A 17,366-nucleotide genomic window follows, 5' to 3' on the forward strand; every position below is an offset into this window, starting at 1 on the left:
CAGAATAGCCATGGCAAAGGGACCACCTAAAATATTTGCAGAGAAAAAATTTATACATAAAATGAATTGACAGGCTTCCTTTGGTCTGGGAACACTATTATATTAAACTTAAAATAACAGTAAAAACCAATGTGTTCACTTCTTCCAGATGTGATCGTGTAGGTCCGATTTTCAATCGGCAGTGGGAGATGATAGAGCTGCAGGGACAGCAGGGGCAGAGGTCTGAGGCTAGGGAAGACCCCTTCCTTTCCAGCACGGAACACCATTTTTTGATGCCAAAACAGGAAACTTGTATGGGAGAAAAACCAGGGAAAACTGCTCCTCACCACAGTGGTGCTGGAGGGTCAAGGCCATGAGCAGAGGACCCAGTGACCAGGCTGTGGCACATGTTTATCCCACCCACTAACTCTGATTAGGTTGCTAGGCAACTGAGCTGTAGGTTTGGCTCTCTACCTCTCTCTGTTGTCTTTTTAGTGGCCAATGTCACCTCTGCCTAAGGGCCTGCTGCGCATGCCTCTAAGGTAAATGTGACAAGCCAAGCTCAGTGGCCTCTGTGGCAGCCCACGTGGACCTTTGTACACTGCCCTGTGCCCAGCACAGAGCCTCATGCTTCTTGGAGTTCACTGTTTTCTCTGTGGCTCTGGATCACGGTGGCTGCTGGCGAGCCATCCTGGGTATAGATGACCATGCTTGTCAACTGTTCTGTGCTATTAGTGCCCACGGCCTCAGCGCCAAGCGCAGCCCCAGCCTGCAGGATCTCTGAAGAGTTCGCCGTCTCTATCACAGTGTGGGAGTAAAGCCCTGTGTCCTCCTGCACACCAGGAGGCAACTCTGTTACAATGTAGTGAGTGGCACCTTCAGGGAAGTTGCTGTCGGATTCACCCACCATGGCTTGGACCAGCTCTTCTGTCACAATGATCTGTGAGATCTCCCCTTCTGACTCTACCAGGTCCACATGCTCAGCTGGCACCCGCAGGCCATGAGTCGCAGCCTCCTGCATGAGGAACTGGGAGCCTTCTCCGGCCACCATGTGGACGGCGGCCTCCTCGTTCACAATGACTTGGGTGACACCATCCTTCATCAGCTGGCTGGCTGCAGCTGTGTCACACACAGCAAACTGAAGGACTCCCTGAACCATCTTCTTGAAGGCCACCTGGGCTCGCTCCTGAGACGTGATGATAGCTGACGGACGGACAACCTGGGTCAGCACTTCCATGGCGGCAGGGCTCTCCTGGCTGTCGTGGAACAACTGAGTCTCTGCGGCCTCCACCCTGGCATGACCATGGGCTGCTTCCTGGCTGGGCAGCTGGATCAGCACGTCCTTGTGGCTGGGCCTGCCCTTTTCCTCATGCACCACTCTGCTCTCCACCTCTCCCAATTCAGTGACAGCACACAGCAGTGCATCTAAGGCCGAGGAGCCATCAGATGGGGGGACCCCAGCCTCAGACAGACTTAAGACCTCCTGCTTGGTAACCTGCTGTATCACAGCAGCCCCTGGGCTAAGAGCCTCATCCACACTGTGACTTTCCATGGAGCCCCCCATGACAACTACCTGGGTGGCTCCGTCTGCTAGCTGCTCTGGGAGGATAGGTCCAGGCACAACACTGCCCACATGCGACCCGTTCTGACTTGTGGCAATTACCTGCCCATGTTCTGTGATGTGTAACACCCTGGCCACTTGGCCGGCCATTGCTAGTGTCTGCAGTGTGGCTGCAGCAGTCTCCTCCACAGAAGCATCCAGGGCAAACTCCCCGTCATAGCCCTGGATGACGATGACCTGCTGGACCTGCTCAGGAGGCGGAGCCTGCCTCTTGCTGTTTCTCAGGGACTTCTCCTTGACAGGCGACTCCTCTGCCAGGGTGGCTGCAGTGAAGGGGCTGTCTGTCTCCACAAAGGTGGCTCCTTGTCCTTTCAGGCGGCACTCGTAGGACTTGGACACAATGCCTGTGGGAGAGAGGGACCAGTCAGAGTGTGGAAAGAGGACGTCAGAATTCAAGTTGGACAGCTCTCTGCAGCCTCGGCAAAGCCTGGGTGGCCTCTGCAGAGGCCAAGGAGTTTCTACTAGAGGCATTGGAAAGCTGCTCACTCACGCATACCTTTCCAGTCTGCTGGGAGACACACCCCTTTCCATACTCATGTGACATCTGACTCTGCTGCTGCAGTGTTGGTGTGCAGAAGTCCTGGCTGTTAACACTGTCAACCTGAGGGACAACCCGCTGGGCACACGTCTGAAGGACCATGTGAGTGAGGCCAGCCTCTGAGCATGTCTGTGAGGGGTCAGTAAAGCAGGTCAGCTGAGGTGGGGAGCCCCAGCATAACTTCAGGAGGCCTCGACTGAAGACAGAGGGGACAGTGAGCTGAGCGCCCGTACTCACGGCTTCCCAACATCCCCTGCGCTGTGGGTGGACGCAAGCTCCTCCACAGCCTGTCCTGCTGAGGGACTGCATCTCCTCTACGCTGCTCAAGGAGCAGGCACTTTGCCGCAGCAGTGAGAAAACTGCTACACTTGGTTTCTCTCCTTTCCAACAGCAAGGACAGTAAGAGCAGCCAGCAGTAGGATCTTTTAATCCAAAGGAAAACCCTTTCCTAGTGCCCAAATATCAAGTACAGTACATTTGCTTAATCAAGATAATGAAAGATTTACATATTAAATTTAAAAAATATATCACCAATAAATGCAGCTGTTAAGAGTTCATAGCAACAATATTTACTGCACCAAAGTGAGAGGTAGCCCGCGTGACTGCGGTAAGCTGTGTGGTTGGCCACTGCGCCAGGGCCAGGTACAGAAACACAAATGAAAGGCCTGGGCACCTGCAGGCTGCAAGCAGCACATTCCAGCTGTTCAGTCCAGGTGCCCAGCATGGAAAAGAAGACAGTCACCATAGCCATGTCTGCTGACACTTCCGCCGTGGACAAGCACAGCTGCTGAGATGCAGAAGTCATAAGACCTGTCACCTAGAGGGAAGGCTGAGGCTCCTGGGCGTGCTCACACACCCCTGCTCCGGTATCTGTGCACAGAAACCTGTTGAGAATTGTGACACAGGGATAACAGAATGAGTGCTTTCCCCATGTCAACCTCAAGTTCCTTTCACTGAGAATGTTGTGGGTCTTATGAAAACATATAAGGCCCTTGGGGTGTGGTCAGTGCTGATGAAGGCTGAGCTGCTTTGCGGGTGAGGATTGGACAGGAAGGAAGCACAGGGAGAAACAAGAAGGGACTCGGCACTACCTGGCCTGGGCTGTAACAGGCCAGCGCCAGCAGGTTTAGGCTCTGGCCCGCCAGCCACCCAGCTGTTCTATCTGCAGCTCAGGTCTTGGTTTCAAGGCCACAGCCCATGGATGAGCTGCCTGCGTAGGAAGCCAGGGTGCATGAGCCTGACAGCACCAGCCTGGCTTAGGAGAGACATCTTGAGCCCATCTCCCAACAGCAACAGATGGACTGAGGGGAGACCAACCACACTGGATGACCTCAGAGGCCTGCATCAAGGACAGATGTGGGCACACCTGTACACCTTCGTGAATTTATCCAGAAGTCCACAACTTGAGGGTAAGAAGTGATGGAAACTTTAGGCTTTGTTTCCATAAAGTACAGAATGAGTGAGTTAGAGTTCCTGTTTTCTCCCAGTCCTAACTTTTCTATCAGTTTAAAAATTGTCACCACCGCTCCTCCCATCTGTGTCACCTGCACTCGCATTCTGGATACAACTCTCCATACACTCTCCTTCCTACCAAGGAGGCAGGAGTGAGGCTCATATTTACCCTGGAATCCCTGAAAGGTGGCCATTTTGCTCACCACCTTCATGGTGCACTCCAAGAAAGCTTTCTAAAACAAGTTAGTCCTGAGTGCAGGCCCTGGACTGGACCTTTGGGTAGAGATGGCAGAAGCTGCCAGTCCTGTCTGCCATGAGGACATGCCCAGGCCAATTGCTAGACTCCAGGACAGCGGCCCTAGATGTCGAAGTATTTGCTGGCTGCTGAATGTTCTTTTTGTCTTTGCTGTGGGCCTCAGAAGGGGTTTGGACTTGCATCCATCAGACCAGCTCCACTCCCAGAAGCCCCCTTTACGAGCTCAGTTGGTAACCACAGGACACTGTGACAGGAAGATGCCACTCAGACTGGTGCAGTAGGGGATATGGGGAGACAGGACCGTGATATCTTAAGGGCAACTAAACTTCCCCACAAGGTTCTTGAAGTCCGTGAGTCTAGCCAAAAGATACCTTGCTTTTCTCTCTGATAGCAAGAATGGAGCACAAGTGTGGACCACTAAGTTTGACGGCTGGAGATGGCAGGAGCTTCCTGGTGCGCCTCTCAGATTTTCACCTGGGGATTTGAAGTATTCTGAAGGGCTCTGCTGGGGAACCCGCCTGTGGTTGTGAGCTCTGGTGGCCTCATCCAATCTTCTCCCTACTTTCCAAAAATGAACCAGCATCTCATTTGCCTAGAGCAGTGTTTTGCTCTGTGGACACAGGAGTTCGGATGGTAAGGGTGAGAATGGGGAAGGACCCTAAGAGAGTCAGCTCAACCAGGCTCACATGGCTCCGCCTGCCCTCGCGCTGTCATCTGAACTTTCACTTGTCCTCAATTTCTTTTCTCTGAGAGGTCAGACTGAGTAAGTCTCTCAAGAGACCCAGCACTGAGGAGCACCACACACTTGACTGCATCTGTGCTTGGATTTGGCTCGGCTTGGCTCCTGATCCATCTGTCATCCACTAGGTCTGATGGCCCTGTCACCTGAGTCTGTCAAGTTTCCTTCCGGTATGCATGCACTTTCATAACCCAGCTATAACTTTTAGCCTAGGATGCACATTTTGCTTGCCTTCCTTAACTTTGATTTTGATTTGTTTCCACTCATCCTAATTTCAAGGTCACACAGTGTAGTTCAGAGGCTGCTACATTCAACTTGCCTGCCCCTAGGGGTTACAAAAGAGGGGAGTACTGCTATTACATTAAACTCCAGGAAGAACCACAGTAGTTGGGGGAAGCGAGGAGCACACTGTTGTTGGGAGGAGGCAAGAAGGGCCGCTTGCTCGAGCACTAGCAACCCACTCCTCCCTGGGCACACAACAGTCCTTCACATCCCTCACAGCACTGCGAAGTATGAATTCTGAACTACTTGCTCAGTTCATTTGAATCTAGAAATGGGTTAAGTTCCTTCCAGACCATTAAAGTGAACTGTGTGGGTAAATCCTGCTGTCAGCTGGTCCTGGGATGAAGCTTGATGCCACCAGCATCTTAACCTCTGGCAGCTAGTCCCCATAGTTCATAAATGTGAGCGCAGGTCCGTCTTTTGATTCAGCAATTTAATAACTTCGAGTGCTGTCACTACTGCTTTGAAAAATAGCACCTATAAAATGTAACAGCCTCAATCAGATTGAAAAAGATTCACCCATTGAAGATTCTTCCATTTCAACCATAATGAATTAATGTGGAGCGATGCAGAAGTTCAAGTGTCATTTAAACGAATGTGAATCTCCACAGTAACTTTAGATTCCAGAACGTACTAGGCACACAAGCTCTTTTTAGCCAATATGGAGTGCAAATGACCACATGTAGTGGCATCTGTGGACAGGACACTGCTCAGGTTTTATCCCAGATGGCCTAGCTATCGCTGTAGCTCCAGCAAGCACGCAGATCATTAACAGTCTGTGGATACCTGGCTAGCATTTGCGCTGTACTTGCTTCTAAAAGACATGGCTGGACCTCAGGGCAATGAGGGTAGCAAAGTGCCCAAACTCAGTCCTTGAACCTGCTTCCAAGAGGGCAATTGCAGGAGTGGGGGATGGAGTTGAAAGGCGGCAGCCCTGCTCACGGTTATAAAGCCCCTTTATTGCATATCTGCTCCCACGCATAGATACTGCTCCTGTCTAACTGTGCCAGAGTTACCGACTCAGTGGCTAATAAGGGTGGGTTTTGCTCCCCCTCCATGTTTTCAAGGAAGTGATTTGGGGGTCAGTCCTTGTTTTGCTAGAACACAGCAATGAAACTGCTGCATCTTGTGGGACAGGGGGCCCAGAGCTGACGACAAGGGCACTGTAGGCAGTGCTGCCCAAGCCGCGCTAGGCCTGCCCCTCTGCCAGGCTCCGGGCAGCTGCGGAGCTAGCCGTGCACCTGACTCCTTCCTTTGTGTGTGAGCTGCTCTGTGGTTACTGTCATCATCCCCACAGAATAAATACCTTATGCTTTTGTTAAGCTTACATTTAATTAAAATGTACAGAATTTGTGCAGTAAACTCAAATGAAACAAATAAAACAAGGGCCCCCTCTCTTGAAGGCATACGTTGTGAATGAAAAATGTCATTACAGACTAAAAAATTTTGCAGTAAACAGGGCCTACAGAGAGAAGTTTCCCCTGTAATGACATCCATAAAATACACAAATGGCACTTTTAGTACCATCCTGAATATGGCATTTTCTGTGCTCTACACACAATCTAAATGGTTTGATCATAGAGCATAATACTCCATTGGGTTTATAGAACAATCAATGTTCCATAAAATGATGTATTTATCCAATAGTAGGCTCAGCAGTTACTGGTCTATGACATTGTGGGGCACAGGCTCGGGCCCCTCTCAGCACACATGCTGGCTGTAAAACTTATCTCACACCACTTCAACAAGTTCATCTCATCTGTGGCAAGTAATTTGTGGAAGCCTCAGCTTGGCTGAAAAAAAAAACTTGTAATAAAAATTCATAGAGTTTTCAGGAGAATGAAGGCTGATGACAATAGAAAGGTCACATTGTGTCTGCACTAAAGGGGTCAAAGGTCGTTGGCGGTTCTAAAACTGAAAGTAGATTTCATGCATCGTGTAGCAGATAAAGATGGCATTAAAAAGACGTGTCGTGGGGTGAGATGCCTAACGCCTGCAAGAGTGGTGTTAATATCCTATGTAAACCGCGCTGCAGCTATGAGCCAGCATTTACTTGACACTCCGAGCCTCTGCTGAGCAGACTAAATGTTTGTATGGTGCTAGGGTGTGCTCCAGATTCTGTGGTTTAGAGTGTGTTTTGGTTAAGTCACTAAGGCCTGAAAATGCTGGGCTCGTTCACTGTCATAATTAAAGCACCTTGAATATGAAGTGATCCAAAAAATAATACTTTTCATATAAAAATTTGGGGCACACATGACATTGTGATTCTTAAGCCATGTATAATTTTTCCTGACTTCCATTTTAAGATGTAATTTAAAAAAGAATGTTAAAAAATCATACTTAATGTCTATTAAAATGAAACAATATTAACAGATTATGCTAATAAATTAGAGCCATATTTTAATGTCACAAAAGCTTATAAGTTTCTCAAGTGAAAGCAGGAAAAATGACAAATTAAAATTCAGTGAAATATAACCTTTTAGAAGTTTAAAGCAGGGAATACATTATTCTCACAATAGCAGTCAGCAATAGTTTAGCCAGTCAAATCCATGTCGATAATTGCTCTGTAATTTATTCATCTTAAAGACAGCGACAATCCCTACCACGGTGCAGGGTGCCCGCTTCCACCCTGCCTTAGCATGAGTGCTTTCCAGGCAACTTGGTCCAGTCTGCACGGGAAGGGCCTTGTCTCCACACAGCTTCTCACACCACATATATGTAGGGATGCCCTCAAATTCTTGTCAGAAAACCCCAGCCCAGTGCTGTAGAGCTTGTCTGAGACTAAAAGAAAGAGCATGTGCTGGAATAAGAATGATGGTAGGCTGGGAGAAACTTCTTGGCCTTGCATACTCGTGAGTAGGGTGTACCTTTTTTTTTTTTTTTTTTTTGAGAACATAGGTTGGTCAGTATCTCATGCCCATTATCTCAAGAGTTAGAAAATCATATTCTGGCCAGGGTTATTAAAAGTTATATAGAACAAGCAGGGTAATTGAGATACAAAATTAATAATTATGTTTAGTCCTTTATGTTCTTAGTAAACGTGGCCATCACAACAACGAGGCTTGCTTCAGAGCACAGGCTGTTTTGAAGCTAAGGTGAGCCTCAGTGGCAGGGCTCACCTCAGCATGTGTGATGTGTACACAGCCATGGCTACACCCTCCTCACAGGAGACATATGCATGCATAGGAACAGCTTCAACAACAGTGAAGGTCTCTGCTTCCCGAGTGACAAGAGAAATTACCATGATGTAAGAAACTAGCTGAAGCTGAGCCACTGAGCAGCTCTTCAGATACAAGCCCAAATATCAAACTGCACAACACATCAGTGCAAGTTTCGGCGAAGGGCACACACAACGCACCAGGACCAGCGCACAGGGCAGCACAGGGCTCAACTCCGTTTTCTTAAGCACCATCAGTATTATGCCCTGTGCTGGCAACGACAGAGATGATTACGGAAGACCTCTGAACAGAATTCTAAGATGTCCAGAAAAAAAACGAAGAATAAATTTTATCTCAAGTTGGAAATATATACTTGTTCAGGTTTCTAACTTTACCAAGAATAGTCTCTGTGGGTCCAGGTATTTCCATGGGCACTGAAGAGTGACAAAGAATAAAAGACAATATTTTACCTTTAAGGAAATTCTGTATTATATCAGACCCTTAGGTATATATTATCATTTTCATGCATGAGGATCTGGCAGTAATGGGAGCTGGGCACACAAATCTCACTCAGCGAGGTGAGAATGTGGCCTTTAAGGTTCTCTGGCCAGGCTTTGTGGGGTGAGAGGAGACAATGGTTAACTGTTTCTCTGCTGAGAAGACTCTGTGAGCTGTATCAATATATCATGAAATACCAACTATATACTTTGGAAATTCCACTCGTGTGACAGAAATAGTGTCATCAAGTTTCTCACAGTGATGAAATGGCACTTTAAAGTTAGACTGTCACTTACTCACGAAGAGCACTTCTTTAAAACAGCCAGGTGATTTACCAGCAAAACGCTCAAAAGTCTCAAGTCATTCCAACAAACCAATGGAGAGGGAATGGGGAGCCCAGGCAGGTGTGAGCACAGGGGAGGGACAGGAAGTGGGTAGCCCAGGCAGGTGTGAGCACAGGGGAGGGACAGGAAGTGGGGAGCCTAGGCAGGTGTGAGCACAAGGGAGGGACAGGTAGTGGGGGAGTCCAGGCAGGTGTGATTACAGGGGAGAGACAGGAAGTGGGGAGTCCAGGCAGGTGTGAGCACAGGGGAGGGACAGGAAGGGGGGAGCCCAGGCAGGTGTGAGCACAGGGGACGGACAGGAAGTGGGGAGCCCAGGCAGGTGTGAGCACAGGGGAGGGACAGGAAGTGGGGAGCTCAGGCAGGTGTGAGCACAGGGGAGGGACAGGAAGTGGGGAGCTCAGGCAGGTGTGAGCACAGGGGAGGGACAGGAAGTAAGGAGCCCAGGCAGGTGTGAGCACAGGGGAGGGATAGGCAGTGGGGGAGTCCAGCCATGTGTGAGCACAGGGGAGGGACAGGTAGTGGGGAGCCCAGGCAGGTGTGAGCACAGGGGAGGGACAGGAAGTGGGCGAGTCCAGGCAGGTATGAGCACAGGGGAGGGACAGGTAGTGGGGGAGCGGAGCCCATGCTTGCCCCTGTACAGGGACCCTCTCACACCCTAGACATGGGGTACATGGGGCCAGGGGTCTGGTCTGTGTCAGGTGTTCGCATCTTCCTGTGCTGCCTCCCTGGGAACACTGACTACTGGGGACCAAGGCTCGCCTATCCTGCACACCACCACCTGGGTCAACATTCTTGCCAAGAGCTGGGAACAGGAGGTGGCACCTTCCCTCCTCCCCACAAGGGAAGTCAGAGGCTTGAGGAGGAGCTTCGCCATGCCAGCCCACAGGAGTCCTTCTGAAGACCTGCAAGCTCTTCCTGGTGGACAGCATCCATCTGCTCACTCTAAGCCTACCTGAGTTTGACTTCACTTAACTAGTACAGGTTTTCTTTTCTGCTTTATGAAATCAGAAAATTAAGAAGCCCAACGACCTTTTCCGAAGTGTCCTCTGACAGTTTATAAATGCTCAGTACAGATAACACAACATCGGGAGACAAGGCCTATTTTTCAAAAGTTGTACGCATTACACATACCTTAGAATTATGTAAATACGAAGCTTAGCCAGTGCTGCTGGAGGGCATGCCTCTCACAGGCTGACTTCAGAGGGCTAACAAAGCAGATTCAGCTGTCTCCCCTTTGTTTCCTGGCAAGCCCTAAGAGAAGATCGTGTTCCCTTTCCTAGTCAGGTCCCTGTCTCCTCCATATTATACTATCGTGCTGTCTTTCCTGAGGAAATGAGAGGAAACAGACATTTGTCTTCATTGCAGACACTTTTGTATGAAGGTAAAAAGCAAACCGCTTCCCAGCAACAGCACAGGGGCACCATTAAAATCAAATTTACAGTAAACAGAACCTACAGCTGGGGTAAAACACTAACTGTTAGTATTTTAATTATCTGCAAAGCTCTTGGAGGTCGAACATCTGCTCCTAGCCAAATGACAGCAGCTGCTTATGTACACTCAAGACAGTGCGGGCTTCTTCCCCACATCTTAAAGTGAGTCATGTGGGCTTGGCACATGGCCACCTTTCCTCTTGATCTGGCTGGGTGAGGGGACACAAGTGTCGCCTGGGGGACAGTCCTGCAAAGTCTGATCTCACCACAGGGAAGCCATCCCAAACCTGCACGAATCCCTGGTCCTGTGACGTGAACACATTAGAGACAGTGCCAGGCTCGCTCTGGCCTGTGGTAGCCAGCAAGGCTGTTGAAGCAGCAGCAGCAGCAGCAGCAGCAGCCTAAGGGATGGGCACCCCGGGAGGACGCCCACCCGTGCTGGAACAGTGAGGAAGACTGGACTGGACAGAGGCCACCAGTTCCCAAGAGGCACAACCCAGGTGGGTGCAGCTCAGAGCTCTGGTTTAACTAGGGGAGGCTCATGCTATTCCATTGGCCCCTTACACTGTCAGATGCAGGGCCAGGACTGGCAGGTGCTGCCATGGTTGGCATGGAAAACGTAATGTTTCCTTTTTAACTAGTGGATGTTGAAATATTTACTTTGTCTTTAAAAAAAAACTTCTATGTTTCCTTCCCATCTCTCTCTCTCTCTCTCTCTCTCTCTCTCTCTCTCTCTCTCTCTCACACACACACACACACACACACACACACACACACACTATCTGGGCCCTGGAGAATAATATACATATGGGCTAATAAAATTTGAAGTTGATTTAAAAATTCAAACAAAAGACAAACCATGAGGCTTAAACTTTGAAATTAGAGGAACAAATAAAAACTAATTTACAATTCCAACAGCCAAGTGCTGATACTCCATAACAAGTGTTTGCAGACACGGACAAGGCAGATTCAGGAGAAGCCTTAGAAAATACAATGCAAACCCCAGGCAAGCAGTGACCCAAGGACACTGTGCTCTTGTCCCACTTGGTGCAAGTGTGCATGTCTGAGATTCTTCAGGATGCTGGCCACATGCCTGCACGCAGGTACAGCAACTGACGGGTCAAGAGATGATAGTTTTGGCCTACTTTGTTTTGGCAGTGTGCATGGCACGCTAGAGCCTTTCCGCAAGTTTCCAAGGATATGCACATTTAAAATGGAGCGAAACATAGAATGCATTGGGTGTAGATCATGGGCTATCCACAGGGCCACACCCATCAAAGGTGCAAGTGTGTAAGCGGGCAGGTGAGGCATGGACATCAACAGGAAAAGAGCCTCCGCACACCAACGACAGGTGCTCTCAGAAGTCTTGACAGAGCTTCAGCCACACTTGTATACTCTTGACTCCCTGCACATGTTCTGACATTGTATTTCCCTGCACAGGGTAATGGGAGCTGTAGCAGCTTTAAAACGTCTATATCTCAGTGGAGCCCCAGTGCCTGCCTCCTACCACCCCAGAATGCAGACCGAGCCCATCATTTTACCTAACTAACTGATGGAAAACAAACCACACCACTGCCCACTCCAAGTTCTTAAAGGAAGTCAGACGGCAGAAAAAGGAACCGCACACTGGGAAAGGTGAGCGTACACAGTGAAACCATTAGCATGGTGACATCTGAAATTTTCTACTCAAACATGCAAGAACATAACTGACACTTGCATGGAGCCACACACGCATCATCACATGGGACGTTATCGTTGAGCCATTCTCTTAGGCTAAGAAAGGCAACCTCCTGTTTATGGGCGAAATACAGGCTCCCTGTGCTCTGGGTTTGCCCAAGAGGGCCACCTCTCCCGGACAGCCTCAGTGAACTGTGGCTGAGAAAGCTGGGACAGATGCTGACTCCCTGGCTAGTGCTGTGGCTGTTCCTGAAACAGTTACCTCTAGCCTGAGCACCTTATGTCTTCTGCTGGCACCCAGAGACTGTGGCAGGGTAACCTGGTAATTTGAAAGTTAGCAAATCCTCAGATATTACAGCGTACTATAGAGTTTTCTAAACTTTAAAATCTCAGGGTCTCAATACATAAAGTGGGGACAATAGTATTAATGGACCGTGAAGAGTCTATGGGAGAGTCCAGGTATGAGATTCAGTACTGTGCTTGATGTGTGGACAGAGCTCAGTCAGTATCAGGCTTTATTGCTATGCTTAGGCTAGTGGCGTACAGCTGCGTCTATATAGCTTGAAGTTAGTATCTAATGTGGATATGGAACAAACTTACATGACTAATATTGGAAGTATGTCACACACACGTAAAATAATTCATGTGAAACACACAAAGTCCTATAATCAAAGGCTTTTAAAAGCTGCTGAAAGAAGACTGGGAAAGGGATTTCAAAGTCTTAGCTGCCAGGACAATTACTACAGTGTTACGGCCACATGGCTATAAGTACTGAGGCTCAGGAGGGAAGAATATGCGTGCACTGTAGGTTACAGGCTGGCTCCTGAGAGGAACACTGTTAAACAGCCTGGGACTTTAAAACTGCACAGGAGCCTTAGATTCCGGTACATGGACACTGATTAGAAAAGAGGTACGTGAAGTAGAGAAAGTGGCTCTGGAGGGCAAACATGAGAGCAAAGGGAAGACAGGGGAATGAACTTTGACCCAGGAATTAAAGCATCATGCTTGGCACTTGGATTACAACAGGTGGGAAACCGGGTTTGGGATATTATAAGCAGCCCTCAAAACAGGGGTGCTCATGTCCTGTTAACACAACAGGGAGCTGGGGTCTTTTTGAATAAGCCTATCAGACAGGCATTTTGAGGGCTAACACTTTTGAAGTTGGGCTCCATCTGATCAGGAGCTCAAGACACTCAGCTGCGCTCCAAGGGCAGGTGTGTAAGTCTAGGTTCAGCCCTGGACACCTCAACCTACTTGGTAGGTGATACTCAGCCCCCTCAAAAGCAAACCAAATGTTAACTCTGCAGACACAAGGCATCTGCATGAAATGTCCAGGCCCCTAATATGGAAGATGCTTTTCAACACGCTATTCCAGGTGCAATTATATAATGTAGCAGCTGACCGTGAGACTCTGGTAAACCAAGTCCAAGGAAAAAAGCTACCCAGTCTTAGTGGGAGTTGTCTAGATCCGTGATGAGGTAGTGAGAGAAGCACTGGCTCTGGCTTCAGCAGGAAATGATTGACAGCTTGCCTGGCAATAACTGGGCGTCAATAGCCCAGGCCTGGCTGGCAGAGAGCTGTCCCTTGGTACACTGGCTCAGTGGTGCTGCCACCCTTTGAGCCCTCTCTTTCTCCTGTTCTCACAGAGCATTTGTCTAGGGAGCTGATGTCCCCTCTGACTTGTCCTCTACATCTTCCTTCATAGTCACTGTGTCTTGGGTGACTTTGGTGGTTCAGTAGCCCTGGGTGATTTGTGGTAAGAAGGGCAAGCAGAGGCTCCTGAATGTGAGTGACAGTCTAGGTGTAGCGCAGGCTTTTGAGAGACTTGCTGGGACAGAACCTAGAAAGACAGAGTGGGGGGATGGTATGCCAAGTGGGGCAGTCATCCTCACATGAAAAAAAAAAAAAAAAAAAAAAAAAGACCAAATTCAGAGACAAAGGCAGGTGAAGGTGAAGTGGAGGAGCTCTATGCTCCATGTGGTTATCCCGAGCTCCAGGAGAGTAGACTCCTGGCTCTATGCGGAGGTGTTGGGGCACTTGGAAGGCAGATGACGTGATCAAGCAGGCATGCAACGTATAGTCAATGCCAAATGGTTCTGAGCTGTGGGGTGAGAGTGTCCAGTAAGCACCACCGAGGACGGAGCTCTTAGGACCCTTGGGCCCACATGGCATGTGCAGAGGAAGTCAAGTGTCAGGTGGAGTCCTGACTAACACCTGGATCCCGTCATAAGAGTCCAAGGGTGACTTACACCTGGGTGGGTGGGTAGGAGCTCTGTTTATAGAGAAGCCTGTGAAGTCACCATCTCAGGTGGCTAGGACGACCACATCACTGAAGCTTAGAAGGTGTAGGTAGTGGTCCCAGGCACAAGCCCATTTAATGCATCAGAAATGAGACTAATGTTTGAGCAGGACTGCCTTCCTCGAGTGGGGGCTGTGGTCACTCCTGGGCTTTCACAGAGCAAATTCTCTGGTTCCACGAGCCTAGGATGACTTGTGGATGTGAAGACTGCTTCCTGCCCATCACAAACGCTCAAGGATAGTGCCTGGTAGATTTCCTTGAACATTAGAGGCAGGATGCCCTATGTCAAAACATACTGGGCAACTGTCAGCCTGACGTAGAGCCGAGAGCATGAAAGGGCTCGGGAGCAGACCTGGATGGTGGTGGGAGGAGCCCTGCCGCTTGGGTTCCTGTCTGCTGTGGTGGGGAAGGATGAAGGGTGGAGCCTTGGTAAACTCCAACACAGCTCTCCCCAGATTCTGGAGCTAGACCATGGCAACTGGAGAGAAACACTCCTCCCAGTGACAGATCTTGCTCAGTGACAGGGCAACAGTGGCTAAAGCAGATCATCTCCCTTATGACCCGGGTTATTAAGAAGTCACTGTACATCCGCAGCTGCCTGCTGCGAGTGGATTCTACTGGGATCACCAATTATAAATTAGAAAGGCCTCGGAATGGGCCATCATCATACAGAAATAGCAGTTCTGGGATCTGGCTGGAGCCTGCATAAGTTGCTCGGGTTGTATGTGGCCACACTGTACCCATTAACAGACATGCAAAGTCAGGGGTATAATTGAATCCAAGTGAAGATTTCTTTAAAAGGCCAAACATGTACAAAATTTGAACAAAACTGCTACAAAATTACTTATGGAGCTATGAGGAGAGAATGTCTCCAAACAATAGAGTTGGACACGGAAAGATTAGGGTCATGAAGAATGATGACAGAAGATTATTTTTTTATAGGAAAGAACTCTAAACAATTTCAGATCTTCAGTGGGGTTCAAAGCCAGTTTTGAAACAGAGGTTTTTAGTAAGTTCTCCGTTACCCAGTGTACTGTTCTTCACCTGTACATGCTCAGGCTTTGGCTTAATTTATATTAGTAATTTAATTGTCTTGGATTGTTTATTATCTTAAGTATTCAAACACCAACATTGATAGTCTACTATATTCACAAGTCAAATATGAACTATAAAAACTTTGGTGTGTAAGGAATTAATACTCTATTAGAATAACTCACATCATTGAAGGTACGAACCAAGGAAGAACCACAGAAACACTGCAGCTTGAAGGATGAGCAAGGATTTTTCTAGGCAGTAATAAATAGTGGGGAAATCCTGTATTATTCTAAGCAGATGACAGCCCTGTAGGCAGTTTGGCTGGGTGAAAGGTTGTGGCCTGCGGTAAGGAAGGCAGGAACAGAGTGAGGAGGTAGGAGATGTTTGGTTATGAAATGTCTAGGGAGGAGCTTGAACTTAGGGATCCGATGGTCACAGGAAGCACTGGTGAACATAGGCAAGGAAGTGCAGCTGACCGTCTGTTGCTGGAAGGGAACCGATGGGACAGTGCAGGTCCCTTCTAGCGCTGCTCTTTAGGCTGGCACTGCACTTGGAGGCCTGTGTGGCTACATAGGTAAGGAGAATAAAGATTACGGAGACTTTAGCTTGCCTGCTTCCTGGAGTCCTGTCGGTAAGTTCCCTCCCTGCAAGCTCTCAGCACACTCCTCAACTCCAAGTACTTAGCACACTTACGCTGTTTGGCTCAAGCATTCTTTCTATGTGTTCCTCCTGTAGGGAACCTTGGAAGCTGGTTTGGGGCACCCCAAGACCAAGTTCTCAGCACAAAGATTTATTTGCCCCGGAGGGACAGAGGGCAGGGATAAGTAACAAGGACAGGAGATAGAGGAAGAGGGGGAAGGGGATGGGACAAGAGAGAGGGCGGGAGAAGGACAAAGGGCTGCTCTGGACAGACAGGAGACAGACTTGCAAATGGCAGTTCATAAAGGTAAAAGGAAAACGCTGAGTCAGAATGAGGTGTTCAGTTTTAATTTGGCACGTTAATTGGGTGAGCCAAAGGGGTGTTTTGATTGCTGGGCCTTGGTAGTCAGCCTCAGGAGGAGGAAGTGGCCAAATAAAGGACTGGACCTGGAGGCTAGCTTTAGGGACCCAATCTAAGGGGTTTTTAGCAAGGCAGAGGGAAGGGGGGGAGAAGGGCTAGGCTGCCAGCGCCATGTTTGCCATGCTCAGGCTGGCTGGAGAAGGAAACTGGATTGTTCTGCAAGTACTTGGCACAATGTGTGGCACACTGCAGATTTATGATAGAAAAGGGGGAGGGTAAGGTGCGCTACTGTGTAGCGAGGACAGGACACAGCAGATCGAGGGCTGCTTGAGGCACTCGGCTAAGCTTTGACCCACCTTTTTCGGATAGAGACAAATACAATGGGAAGCAGGGGCTGCGGATGGTGGGAAAGAGGAGGAAGGACAACCTGCTAGGATGCCAAATGTCCGATGCCCAAGGGCTGGCAGAAAGAAGAAGCTCATGGTACCCAAGCCAGGAGCAGCCCTCGGCGCCCCTGTGGCTGCTTTAGTCCCGACACCCACGCATTGTCACAGTCCCCTTCTTGGGGTCCCTCCTTCCCTCTCTTTTGCCTGCCTGAGTGGATGTGGAGCTGAAGGGTGTCCTGCACTATTATAACAAACCCAAGGCCCGTTTATACTCTACGCGGCCCTGTCTCCTGGAGCATGAGGGTTTCAGGTGCTCTTAGCTTGTTTCTGAAAGCCAGAGCAGTGCCTACTCAGGACATGCTCACCGGCATGGACAGCAGCACACAATACTGCCCATGTGACTAGGTATCACGGAGTATTAATTTCCATTCTCAGTCCCATTCCTTTGGTTGCCTAGGGTTTATGTCTGAATGTAAAGAAACATTCAATTTAACATGTAAGTTTTCAGGAGTAATATTTACATAAACAAGCACACTATTTTCTAAGTAGGTGCATATTAAAAGTACACTCTCATGGCTTATAATTTAAAACAAAATAGATATTTCCCACATAACTAAAAAAATTTATGAAAACAATGCAAGTGGGGTTTCTAAAAGACCATGAAAGACCTAC

General features: G+C 48.8%; 1 protein-coding gene across 1 annotated transcript in view; it reads right to left on the bottom strand.

Moving 5' to 3' along the window:
• Nucleotides 1-302: 302 nt before the first annotated feature.
• Nucleotides 303-17,366, bottom strand: part of Znf407 (zinc finger protein 407) — a 422,429-nt gene continuing 405,365 nt past the window's right edge. The window contains exon 8 of the mRNA XM_051163827.1: nt 303-1,944. Coding sequence (XP_051019784.1) covers nt 605-1,944 — 1,340 coding nt within the window. The 3' untranslated portion in view covers nt 303-604. The remainder of the gene's footprint in view (nt 1,945-17,366) is intronic.

The sequence above is a fragment of the Acomys russatus genome, chromosome 20, assembly GCF_903995435.1.
Source record: "Acomys russatus chromosome 20, mAcoRus1.1, whole genome shotgun sequence".
NCBI lineage: Eukaryota > Metazoa > Chordata > Mammalia > Rodentia > Muridae > Acomys > Acomys russatus.